The sequence below is a fragment of the Neomonachus schauinslandi genome, chromosome Y (genome assembly GCF_002201575.2).
Source record: "Neomonachus schauinslandi chromosome Y, ASM220157v2, whole genome shotgun sequence".
Lineage (NCBI taxonomy): Eukaryota > Metazoa > Chordata > Mammalia > Carnivora > Phocidae > Neomonachus > Neomonachus schauinslandi.
In genome coordinates, this window is record NC_058420.1 from 3795277 (window position 1) to 3808886 (window position 13610).

The following is a 13610-nucleotide window of genomic DNA, read 5'->3' on the forward strand; positions in this document are numbered from 1 at the left end:
TAATGAAATTAAACTATAAAACTTAAAATTAAATTACACACATGCGTCTGTGTGTGTTTGTGTGTGTGTACGTCTTTATCAGAGGATAAATAAAAGGAGCCATTATTATGTAAATAAGTTCAGATCATTCATGAAGAAATTTTGGACCACATCTTTGGAGATCTAGTGGTATGAGGTGGATGTTCTTTTATTTCTGCCTTGCTTTAGAGACTCTTATTGTCTGTAAAGCTGGGCAAATGGAAAACCACGTGTTCTTTCCTTTTATTTTTATGTTTTCCTACATCATATGTCTTCATGTTCCAGATTCCCTAGATGAACAGCCCTGTACAAGAGATCTCACTCCCAGCCTCTTCCTCCAGATTGGACATAGAGCAGAATCCGTATTTATTTCTGGTGTTGCTTTGTCCTTGTATAAAGAATAGTTCTGTATCACAGAACTCTTTCTACTCTAAGTTGTCTGAGTATTTAGAAGTGTGTTAATTGTTTGGAGTTCAGTCTAATTTATAACTGTTTTACAATGTGGACCAGATCAAAATAATTAGTGTAAGAAGCTCTTCTAATGTAATGGTTCTGGGACTTAGTTGGTAGATTAGTAAATCTCCTAGTTTCATCTACAGAGAACCTATAGTCATTGTATATCCATCAGAGACCCAGATAGTTCTGGTGATCAGCTGGGTTTGCAAACTTAGCATCTTTATGAAGTTATCAAGGCTCTTAGGAGTTCAGGGACTTCTCCAGGTGACACAGTTAACTTGCACGAGAGCTAGGACTAGGAGTTCTTTCTGGACTTCTGGTTCCATTGCTTGTCCATCATGCTGCCCAGCTACACAGGTGCTCCCTATGCAGAACTGGTATCAGTTACATTGATTTTGTTGTGAAGTTGTGCTGGGTAAGAAAGTAGAGGGTGGACACCTCATAGATATTGCAGTTGACTTGTATAAGTCTATAAGGCTCAACTGGTTGGTAGAGAGGAACAAATCCAGTCATTTTAGTGGAAGTGGGCATGATTTTGAGGGACCATGTAAAAGGTTTTTAAATGATTAAGGGCTAATATGCCTACTGCTGCCATCCTCATTATTGGCTCCCAATTTTCCATAGCGACAAGTGCTGGTTCTTTGCCAGGGACTTTCTGATGAGAACACAAAGGTAATGTAGTGTCAAAGCTTACTACCCCATTCATTTACGTGAACTGTTGAATAAAACGGCAGAAGTTTGGAGTTAGTGAAACAAGAAAAAATATGTCCATAGTACAAGTTTTAGTTCATGCTCACTTATTCTGTGTGTGTGGAGCAATCTACAGTTAAAAATACATGTACTTTTTAATAAAAATATAAAAGCAAAGCCTTCTGCTTTATAGGAACAGTCAAAGTAACATGTGTTTGAGAAACATTTAACTCTATAACTGATCCATTATGGAAGAATACCCACATGGCTAGGCCGTATTGGGATGTAAGGGTGTCATTATTGAATGAGTGTGGACCCATGATGCACTTGCATCCACTCCATGGAAGGGGACTCAGGACTTCTCCTGACATTTTCTCATTAAATGGGGGAATCATTAAACTGAGGTGTAAAGAGTTGAAGTGACTTGCCCAGGGTCCCTCTGTAATGCTGAAGTGTCACTGGTACTCACCAACCTACCAGGATGCTTTCGTGAGTGGAAAATTGGGAGTTTGGGCTGGCCGCTAAGGATCCAGATTCCCTGGTCACAGTTTAGCCCCAGGACCCGTGTAATGGCGGAGCTGGAACCTGAAAGGCCTGCTAATGGCTTTCCAGAGAAGGAGTTCATGCCATTTCTGGACCAAAGTATTCCAACCTCCTTAGCCCTGAGGGTTTCCAACGCTCACGACCTAGGTAGGGGAGGTGAGACAAAGGGTGTGCTGTAGGAGGCCGCCTGGTCCGTGAGGGCCGGAGGCAAGCCTTGGTTTGGTCAGCACTCCGCTTCCACTGCCCACATCAGGCCTTGTGTGCACGGGGGCAGATTGGCTGGAAGGAGAGAGGGAAGGAAGAATGGAAAGAAGAGGAGGAGGAGAGAAGGAAAGAAGGAGGGAGGGGCAGGCAGGAGAGAGAGAAGTAAGAAAAGGAAGTAATGGAAGGAGAGAAGGAAGGGACAAAGTAAACTAGTTTGAATAGATATCTGTGTGAATGGAAGGAAAGAAAGATGTATGCGTGAGTGTGCATGGACAGATATAAAAAATTGAAAGAAAGGAGTAGTGAGTGAGGGAGAAGGGAGGAAGAAATAAAAAAGAGAATGAAAAAGTATACACTGTGTATATTTGGATTGAAGGAAAGATGGAGCAGATGATTAGGAGACACAGTGATAATTGGAATCAGAAATAAAAGAGATATACAGAGGAAATATACAATTTTCTAACTTTCACCAGTGCGCTGTTACTGAAAATTTGCTACTTTTAGCTTTTTCCCAAATATTCTGCTTGCACAGAGATCTCATTCATGTGTATTTAATAAACATTTTTGACCACTAACCTACATATTGGAGATAAACAAAGAAGATGTGGTTCTGCTCTAAGGGGTGTGCACATGGGAAATTCCTCAGTTCTGTAAGATGCTCACAGAACAAAGGAGTTCATCTGTACAGCCAGGTCTCACTTCTTTTTATTGGAGGCTTTTGCCCTACTGTCTCACTTTCCTATGGAACTTTTGCCATTTTTGTTTATTTAATGTAAATGTGATCCAGTGTGGAGTGACTCTTAATTTCCTTTGTTAACAAGGATTGATCGTAAGATGTCAAGTGCTCACACCACTTACAAACTGGATGAGGCACACGCTATAGTGAGTGAGCTCAGGACTATTAAGAAAGCCATTTGCACTGGTGAGAAGGAGAGGTGGGACCTGATGCAGGTAAGGTGCCTAGCTTACCTGCTCATATACATGCTTTCTATTGTTAAAAAAAAAATACACACATGTATTTTACACACATTAAACCAACTTAATATGTTTATCATATACGAATATGTAATTGTATATATTTTAAAAGATTTTATAGTAGGTAACACATTCATGTTGTTTAGTAGCCAAAATAATTCAAAAGGTATATGATAAGTCTTACAATCCCCTTATATCCTCATTCCTAATAACTACTTTTATTATTTTCTTGGGCACTTTTCTAGTGTTTATAAAGACACACACAAATAAGCTACTTAACTTATTTCACACAAAAGCTAGTTATTTACATACACCCTATTTGTTTTGTGTTATCTTACTGATAAGAATATCCTATACTTTTTCTGTTTGTTTATACAAAGAGCTTCTTCACTCTTCTGTTACAGCTACATAGTATTCCATTAATGTGGATGTTTTAAAAATATACATCTGAGATCTTTTTAGTTTTATTTATTTGTTGACTTATTTTTAAATTTTTGTCCCTTTAACTCATGCAGCTTCTTTTTCTAAAAACACAAACTTTTCCAAATGAAGGTATGATGGTCTTTTTTTCTTGATATGGGAATGCATTCAGTTGTTTCTTTTGTAGTTTTTTTTTTTCAATTTTACTTCATTTATTGAATAGACGAACTGCACCTACTTCCTCACAGACATTTATCTAGATTCTATGTAATGTAAAACGTATAGGCAAAGATCAAATTGCTAGCAAAATGAGACATTTACACACATAAATGGAATGTATAGCACTGCTTCCTTAAGTCAAGGAACTTTAGGATGAACTATGTAGAATTCTCTGGGTGGTAGTAAAAATGCAGATCTCTGGGTTTTACCTCAGACTTGCTGAATAGAATGTATTTTTAAATCACCTCTCCAGGTCATGATAACTAAATGTATAATTGTTAGATTTATTCTGAACTATAGTAACAAGAAATCTGTGGGGTTGAACAAGGTGTGCTGTGTGCATTACCCATGTAATCCTAGATAAAATTTCAGAAGGAATCATGTTTTTTTCACAGAAAAGATAGGCAGATATTGGGTTGGTTGAGCTATGCTCTCTGTGGCCACAATGTACAGCACTTGATAAACTACCATGTTGTCTTGGTGGAGAAAGTGTATAAACTTTCCAGAAGAACTTTTAGTCCTCAGCATCTCTGTGCATAGCCTCTCAAACTATAAGGAGCTCTGGTGAGAGGCAAGAGCATCTTTCTCTTTCACCAAAATTGGTAAATTTAAGGTTCAGTGAAATCCAATAAGTTATTTTATCTTTTTTATAATAACTTAACAAAATTGTCCCCTTTTAACAAATCTTAGTCTATATTAAGACACACAAGTTACAGTGCACCTGGGCATTCTGGTCCCTGAGTTTGCTGAAGAGTGATATATTCAGAAGTATAAAATTAATGATTGGAAATTTGATTTGTTTAGTTTCACACTAAGATGTTTCATTTACCAGAACCCACACTTTAACTTTCCACAAACTAGCATTCATATGAGTTTACTTTTGGACCATGCAGAATTAGGATGTAAAATATCAGTTATAAAACCATAACAGGAGTGACATCAGCAAAGTGGCACACTCAGAACCTCCAGGTACTTGTTTCCCCACAGAAACGAACAGACAAAAAACAATGAGAAGCTATCTTAACTAACTTTGTAGGCACTCTGAAAAACAGACAAAGGCTTATAGAAAACAAGCAAAAATACACAATGAAGAAAAAGTTATCTTTAAAACAGTAGGAAACTTCATGGCATTTTTACTTAGCCTTGCCCATCCCTTCCCCTTTGTACTACTGCCCTGGTTTTGACCAAGCATTAATCTAGTTCCCCTCATACCTGAATCAGAGGGATTATAGGAGACCTTATTTGCAAAATATTACATATTTGCTTTCTAACCTGTTTCGGGGTTACCTAAAAAAAGTGATGTGAGTTGTTCATTTTGCTTAATTTGGAGAACCCATGTGGGAAAAGCATCAGATAGTGTGCTAAAAATTACAGGGCAGACTGTAAACGTAGATGTGCTTGGGACAATAGATTATCAGTGAAGACATACAAGAGATCGTTTAAGGCCCTGATGAGAAGTTACGGTGAGACAGTGGGGCATTAGAGCAATTTGGAGCAGCGTATATAATGAGGAATTAAAAAATCTTTCCAGAGGCAAAAGATCCTCAGAAAAGTTCTCATCATCTTTTAAGCTTTTACAGAAGGTTGATCTCTAGCCTCAGGGCAAGTATAGCTAGACTATGAACGAGTGCCTGAGAACAGGGCTTATCTGTGGAAGCCAGAGAGGTGGTCTGTTTTTGTTATCTTCATCTCCTTGCACTCAAGGAACTCAGCAGTCAAGAATTTGAGTGTAAATTAAAGGAACACAGACCTTAGTGATTACAGTAATGATTACAAATGATAAATAATTTGCAAAAGTCTCACAGAAATGGACTTCAAAAAAAAGAATGCCCTGGGGAAGGTGGGTAATTAGTTTCCTAGAGTTACCACATTATGATAGTTAAATATTCAGTTTTCAATGGGAAAACATGGTACATTATTAAGAGCAAGGTAAATTGACAGAAACTATGCATAAGGAATTTCAGATACCAAACATTCTATACAAATATTATAAAACCAATGTGTAAGGTATGATCAAAAAGTCTAAGGAAGGGGATGCCTGGGTGGCTTAGTTGGTTAAGCATCTGCCTTTGGCTTAGGTCATGATCTCGGGGTCCTGGGATTGCATTCCACCTGGGACTCCCTGCTTAGCAGGGACCCTGCTTCTCCTTCTACCCCTCCCCACCTGCTCATGGTCTCTCTGACAAATAAATAAATAAAATCTTCTTAAAAAAAAGTTGGGTGATGGGTATTAAGGAGGGCACATGATGTGATGACCACTGGGTGTTATACACAAGTAATGAATCATTGAACACTATTTATCAAAAACTAATGATGTACTATATGCTGGCCAGCTGAACATAATAAAAAAAATCTAAGGAAAAATTTGAAGAAAAACTATAAAGTAAATGTACAGAACCATATATGCACAAAATGAAAATGTTGACAGATACAGAAATGATAAAAAACAACTATGATAAATGATTTAAAAAACCAGAATATTACATACTAAGAATGAACAGTTTGCAAAGAAAATTGACAAAAACGTTCCATGTAGTAGTATCAGATTTTAAGATATTTACGAATGAGTTTAACCATGGAGGTAAAAAATTTGTACACTGAAAACTGCAATACATTATTGAGATAAGTAAGACAAAAATTAAGGTTATCCAGTGTTAATGAATTTGAAGAGCTAATATTAAGAGGACTATATTATTCATAGCATCTATAGATTCAGTGCAATATTTATGAAAACCTCAAAGTGGCTTTTTTCCTCCAGAAATAGAAAAAGCCATCTTTAAATTTGTGTGGAATTTCAAAGGACCCTCAAATAACAAAAACATTTTGAAAAACAAAGAGAAAGATGGAGGAACTTAATACTTCCTGATACCAAAACTTACTACAAAGCTACAAACTGTGTGCTAGTGGCATAAAGCTAAATATATAGACCAGTGGAATAGATTGCCCATATATAAAGTCTCACATACATGGTTAATTGATTTTCAATAAGAGAGCCAAGACTATTCAGTGGAGAAAAGACCTGTTCAACAAATGATGTTGGGAAAACTAGATATCCACACATAAAAAAGTTGAGGCTGCTCAGCAGGGAGTCTGCTTCTCCCTCTCCCTCTGCCACTCCGCCCTGCTCGTGCTTGCTCTCTCTCAAATAAATAAAATCTTAAAAAAAAATAGAAAATATCCTGTGAAATATATAAAGAATTCTCAAACTTAACAAATCACAATTAAAAGGGGGTAAAATCTAACTAAACATTTCTCCAGAGAAGATATACAAATGACCCATAATAATATGTAAAGATGTTAAGCAATCTTAATCATTAGGGAAATGCAGATCCAAATATAATGAAATTGTATTCACATACAATACAGTGTCTACAATTTAAAAAATGTAAAATAAGTATTTATGAGAATATAGAAAAATGGAAATACTATGCACTGTTGCTAAATGTAAAATGGTACATCCATTCTGGAAAGCAGTTGGACAGTATTTCAAAAAATTAAGCATAGTTTTTCCATATGATGTAGCAATTCCACTGGTTAGATATTTTCCCTGAAAAATTGAAAACAAGTATTGACACAAATGCTTATACATGAATACTCACAGTAGGTTTATTTCCAATAGTGAAAGGAAAGAAACAGTTTGTGCACACCAAATGATGAATGTGTAAACATAATGTGGTTTATGCATACAGTGGAATATTAGTCAGCCGTAAAAAGGAAAATGTTGTACATGCTACTGTGTACATGCCTCAAAAACATGCTAAATGAAAGGAGCCTGGTGCAAATTGTTTGAATTTGTGTCTACATTCATATGAAATATTCAGAATAAGTAAATTGACAGACAAAAACAGGGACTCGCTGTTGCTTAAAGATGGGGATTGGTAAATGTGACTATCTACTCAGAGTTAGGAATTTTATTTTGGGATAATGAAAATGTTTTATAACTGGATAGAAGTGGTGGTTGTACAATATAGCAATTGTACTAACCCACAGAATGGCTCAGTTTAAAACAGTTAAATATGTATTATTTGAACTTGTATTCAATTTTTTAAAAAAGTACATAAGCATAATCTCGTGTTGTTTTCAAGTTCTTTTTAATTTCTGTATGAACATATCCAGGGAGGCTGTTAGTGTTAACAGTTTTTTAATATCATCATTCACATTTTTCTCTAAGAAATATAAAGGTTTTAAAAACTGGTAAAAATGCTACCACAATTATTTGCCATTTTACTCACAATTTACTACCATTATTCAATCACTGACTAAATTACTAGGAATTTTATTAAAGGTGCATATAGTGGAAAATATTTCCTTTAAATATAATGAGAATGGGGAGTGGGGTGGGCCACCTCTCCAGTGATAAAGTTGGAGACCTGGAACAGAAATGAAATGACAAATCTATTCAAATAGTTCGTTTCACTATATTACAGAGCCTGGCTATGCTTACCGATGGTTTCAAGAATTACTGCTTTATTACTGACCCTCTACAAGATTTTCCTCATAATGCTGGTCCACTTTTAGAATCTTGTTTGCCTCAACAATTCTATGATGCTGGATCTCAGACTGACATCTTCGGAGAGGTATGCTTGATAAGGGACAAGAAATGAGTGTGCTGAGAGAGAAAAGGGCTTATTTTGTGTTTGCCATAAGTAATTTTGTTTCATTTTTCATTTCAGAAATATTTTGTTTCTTATGCAGTTAAGTTCAAAACCAAAATACTGTATCTGCTATCCACTTGTGAAAATTCAGCGATATGGGTGCAATTGAATTGTTAAAACCACCTTTATCCTTGTGATCTGGATTTTTAAAAAAATGGTAGAATACTTTTCAGAGTTGAGTTTAAATGTCTTTTCAATGGACTTGACTTTTTTTTTTTTTAAGATTTATTTATTTATTTGTCAGAGAGAAACACAGCGAGAGAGGGAACGCAAGCAGGGGGACTGGGAGAGGGAGAAGCAGGCTTCCTGCCGAGCAGGGAGCCCGACGTGGGGTCCCAGGACCCCAGGACCCTGGGACCATGACCTGAGCCGAAGGCAGACGCTTAACGACTGAGCCACCCAGGCGCCCCTGGACTTGACTTTTCAGTGGACAGATTGACAAGCTTTTTCTGTAAAGGACCAGTCAGTAAATATTTTAGGCTTTGCAGGGATGCAGTGTCTGTCAACTATTCAAGTCTAAAGCAGATAGAGATACTAGATAAACAAACTGTTGTGAATGTTTTCTTATAAAACTTTAAAAAATAGGTGGCAGCTTCCATTTTGCAACTTGGCCATATTGATTGATCATTGACTTAGAACAGTGCTTTTTCATGGCTTTGTAGCTGTGGTTTGTACTTTCATAGCATTTATTATTACTCTAAAAGAATGTCAGGATATAGACCTGAATTAAAATTAATTTTGTTTCAGACCTGGAAAAATTTTCAAAATCCCTTTTCATAATTTGTGAATCCTTGAATTAACCAACAATTCATCATTACCATTTAAAGCAGGATTGTAAATATTTAAAAATACTACTTTTGTAGTGTCACCAAATGAAATTTGGTATTTATTACCAAGTGGAAAGCCAGTGGCACTGCCTTTTATTTTCCTCATTAGGTATCAGTAAATTAAAGAAAAAATATTGAAATAAAAGAAAAAATATTTAAAGAAGAGTCAGGGTTTTAAATAATAAGGTAATATTTTGAAATTTTACCAAATATTACCCCTTTAGGAAATATAATGTGGTAAATAATGACTATGTCTTGCATTTGGTGGAACAACCTAATTTCATTTTTCTCAATATTGTTCTTAAAGATACACTTTTTTTTTCAACCGTATATAGCCATATGTTTAAGGAATATGATCATTTTCAGGGCGCCTGGGTGGCTCAGTCAGTTAAGCATCTGACTCTTGGTTTCCGTTCAGGTCATGATCTTAGGGTGGAGGGATTGAGCCCTTCGTTGGGCTCCATGGTGGTGTCCTTGCTGGGTGTGGAGCCTGGTTAAGATTTTTTTCTCTTACTCTCCCCCTACCCTTTTCGCTGTCTCTTTTTCTCAAAAAGATAAATAAAAATTAAAAAAAAAATAAAGAATATGGTCATTCTTTGTAGCCTATAGAGAAGATTCTGTAACTCAGAAATGTCCAGCATTTTTTCAAAAGTTTTTGAGTGTATGATTGAATTCTGTTAATAATTGCTTTTTGTCACAAGATTAGAACTAGAATGTAGATATCCCTAACTAGTTTGTGGAGAAATGGGTCACAGCAAAACCTTTGTAATGATAAAGGTAGAAATGTCCTAAAAATACCTGTGGTGGAACTTGTTATGCAGTTGTAATAACTGCAGAAGTAAATTATCTCAATATACTGCAAAGGCCCATGAATAAGGATAATTTTAAGTAGTTGTTCCCATCTCTAGTAAGTAGTATAAAGAGGACACTGAGATGCCAAATTATTTAAGGTCTTGCAGCTATGAGAGGCATGTGTTTAAATTCAGCCCTTTAAGGCCCTGAACATTCTACAATATCACATTCCTGTACAAAAACATAAACAAACCATGCCTTACTTAGTTAGCTCTTGGTGTATAACAAATTTAATATAAAACATAGCATATGAAAACAGCTAACATTTATTATTTTAGAGTTTGTTTGGCCCGGGAGTCTGGAAGGATCTTTTGCTTTTTGAGTTCCAAAACTGCAGTCGTGGTGCCTCGTTAGGTGGGGGTTCAGTATCATGTGAAGAGTCAACTCAGGGAAAGCTCTGCTTTCAAGTTCACATGAATTTTAGCAGGATTTAGTTTATTAGACTAAAGGGCCTCTGTTCCTGGTCATATTGGTATCTTCAACATGGCAGTTTGTTTCATCAAAATATCCAAGCTGAAAAGTAAATACAGGAAGTTAGCTAACTTGATTGAAGTCACAATCCATTGTAATGTTATCACAGAAATGATTTACCATCACCTTTACTCCATTCTGTGGGACTGAATCAAGTCACTAGGTCCAACATACTTTCAAGGGGATGGAATTACACATGGTCTCAATAACCAAAAGTAGAGATCATTGGGGCCATCTGAGCAGTCCATCTACCTTACTATTTTGAGTCAGTTTTGCAGTAGGTGGTATGTATATAAGACACACTTTTCAAAAACAGGGTTTGTAACAAGAGATATTATAAGAAATGCCAGGGGGCTCCTGAGTGACTCAGTCAGTAGAGCATACAACTCTTGGTTTCAGCTCAGGTCCTGATCTCAGGGTCATGAAATCAAGCCCCACATCGGACTCTGTGCTCAGCACAGAGAGATTTTCCCCGTCTCCCTCTACTCCTCCCCCTCCCCGTCAGATGCACACATGCTCTCTCAAAATGAATAAATAAAATCTTTAAAAAAAAAGCCAGCATAACATTTCAAATTTGGAGGTTTTAGTGCTTTTTGTTCCATAGCCAATTCCAAAAATTGACACTAAAAGAGAAATAAAAATAACATTTTTAATTGTTGCTAAAAATTTAACTGAATTTACTATTTTGAAAAAAAATTTTTTTAACCTGTGTTTTCATTCTTCCTTCTATTCCTGGAAGTTTGCCAGTGAATGCAAAACAAATCTTGTAGACCAAATCAGACTTAACTGGCAATATGAGGAAGCCAGAAAGAGGTAAGAATCTTACTTTACTTTGCCTTCTGCTTACTCACTTTTTCCTATGGAGAGAAACTTAACATAGCTTGGTATGGTTCTACCTGAAGTTTTATCAGAATGAATTGTATGATGTAATACAAAATAATGGATTGTCATTTGTGTTTAGCTACAGAATACATATGACAAAATGTCAGATGCATTTAAAATGTGAAATTCAAAATATTGCTAACACTTGTGAAGATTTCATTCAATAAGAATAGAGACTTTTCACCTTTCCTTCTGTTCTTTTAATTCTTTCTAATAAAATGAAACAAGATCTTCTGCTATCCCTTCTGACCTAGTATTTAAAATGTCTTCTAAACAAAAATATTTGTGTGGCTTTTTCCATTAAACTATTGAGCCATATATATAAAAGAAAAACTAGTTTAATTTAAATTGGTCTGAGGGACTGAACAATCCTTCAGGAGGGATTCTTGGATGAAAGGGAGAAGGTAGGCATGAAAACAGAGTTCTGAACCAGCAAGGGGATAAGGAGAAATTTGCTTAGGACCCCTTATGCTTAATATTGTCACACTACTTTCTCTTTCCTCTTCCTTTTTTAGAGAATTTGCCTATTTTATATTTTTAAAAATATATTATTTTTTAACTGTATTTTTTTTCCATTTTTAAAAATTTAAATTCAGTTATTTGACATATAATGTATTATTGCTTTCAGATGTAGAGGTCTGTGATTCATCAGTTACATATAACACCCAGTGCTCATTACATCATGTGCCCTCCTTAATGTCCATCACCCAGTTACCCTTTCCCCTCACCCAGCTCCCCTCAGCAATCTTCAGCTTATTTCGTATGATTAAGAGTCTCTTATGGTTTGTCTCCCTCTCTGCTTTCATCTTCTTTTATTTTTTTCCTCTCTTCCCCTATGAGCCTCTGTCTTCTTTCTTAACTTCCACATATGAGTGAGATCCTATGATACCTCCCGTTCTCTGATTGATTATTTCACTTAGCGTAATACCCTCTAGTTCCATCCACATCGTTGCAAATGACAAGATTTCGATTTTTGAAGGCTGCATAATATTCCATTGTATATATATGGACCACATCTTTATCCATTCATCTGTTGATGGACATCTAGGCTCTTTCCACAGTTTGGCTATTGTGGACATTGCTGCTATAAACATTGAGGTGCAGGTGCCCCTTCGGATCACTACCTTTGTATCTTTGGGGTAAATACCCAGTAGTGCAATTGCTGGGTCCTAGGGTAGCTCTATTTTCAACTTTTTTTGTACGTGTTCTTTATCAAATAGAGGAAGTGTTCCTCTATTCCCTGTTTAATGACAGTTTTTAAGAGTATTAAGGGGCATTGAATTTTGTCAGATGCTTTTTTGTATCTATGGATAATAGTCACATGATATTTATTTTCGGTCTAGTGATATGATGGATTCCATTAATTGATTTTTTAATACTAAGCCTGCCTTGCATACCCGGAAAAAACCCAGTTGGTTGTTATGTAATTCTTTATATACTGTGTTGAATTCAGTTTCCTAATTCTTTTTTTTTTTAAGATTTTATTTATTTACTTATTTATTTATTTTTTATTTATTTTTCAATTTTATTATGTTATGTTAGTCACCATACAATACCTCATTAGTTTTTTTTTTTTAAGATTTTATTTATTTATTTGAGAGAGAGTGAGAGAGAGAGCCCAAGAGGGGGTAAGGTCAGAGGGAGAAGCAGACTCCCTGGTGAGCAGGGAGCCCGACGTGGGACTCGATCCCAGGACTCCGGGATCATGACCTGAGCCAAAGGCAGTTGCTTTACCAACTGAGCCACCCAGGCACCCCATCATTAGTGTTTTTGATGTAGTGATCCACGATCCATTGTTTTCGTATAACACCCAGTGCTCATGCAGTACGTGCCCTCCTTAATACCCATCACTGGGCTAACCAATCCCCTGACTCCCCTCCCCTCTAAAACCCTGGTTGTTTCTCAGGTCCATAGTCTCTCATGGTTCATCTCTCCCTCCAATTCCCACCCCCCCCATTTTTCCCTTCCTTCTCCTAATGTCCTCCATGCTATTCCTTATGTTCCACTAATAAGTGAAACCATATGATAATTGACTTTCTCTGCTTGACTTATTTCACTTAGCATAATCTCCTCCAGTCCCATCCATGTTGATGTGAAAGTTGGGTATTCATCCTTTCTGATGGCTGAGTAATATTCCATTGTATAGATGGACCACATCTTCTTTATCCATTCATCTGTTGAAGGGCATCTCAGCTCTTTCCACAGTTTGGCTATTGTGGACATTGCTGCTATGAACATTGGTGTGCATATGGCCCTTCTTTTCACTACATCTGTGTCTTTGGGGTAAATACCCAGTAGTGCAATTGCTGGGTCATAGGGTAGCTCTATTTTTAAATTTTTGAGGAACCTCCACACTGTTTTCCAAAGTGGCTGTACCAACTTGCATTCCCACCAACAG

The 13610-nt window shown here is 36.4% G+C and overlaps 1 protein-coding gene across 1 annotated transcript in view; it reads left to right on the plus strand.

Moving 5' to 3' along the window:
* The window catches only part of LOC110591784 (protein WWC3-like), a gene marked incomplete at its 5' end in the record, with an annotated part of 91250 nt that overhangs the window by 5041 nt on the left and 72599 nt on the right, over positions 1–13610 (plus strand). The window contains 3 exons of the mRNA XM_044912037.1: positions 2733–2862; positions 7953–8102; positions 11070–11143. Of these exons, the coding sequence (XP_044767972.1) occupies positions 2733–2862; positions 7953–8102; positions 11070–11143 (354 nt within the window). The remainder of the gene's footprint in view (positions 1–2732; positions 2863–7952; positions 8103–11069; positions 11144–13610) is intronic.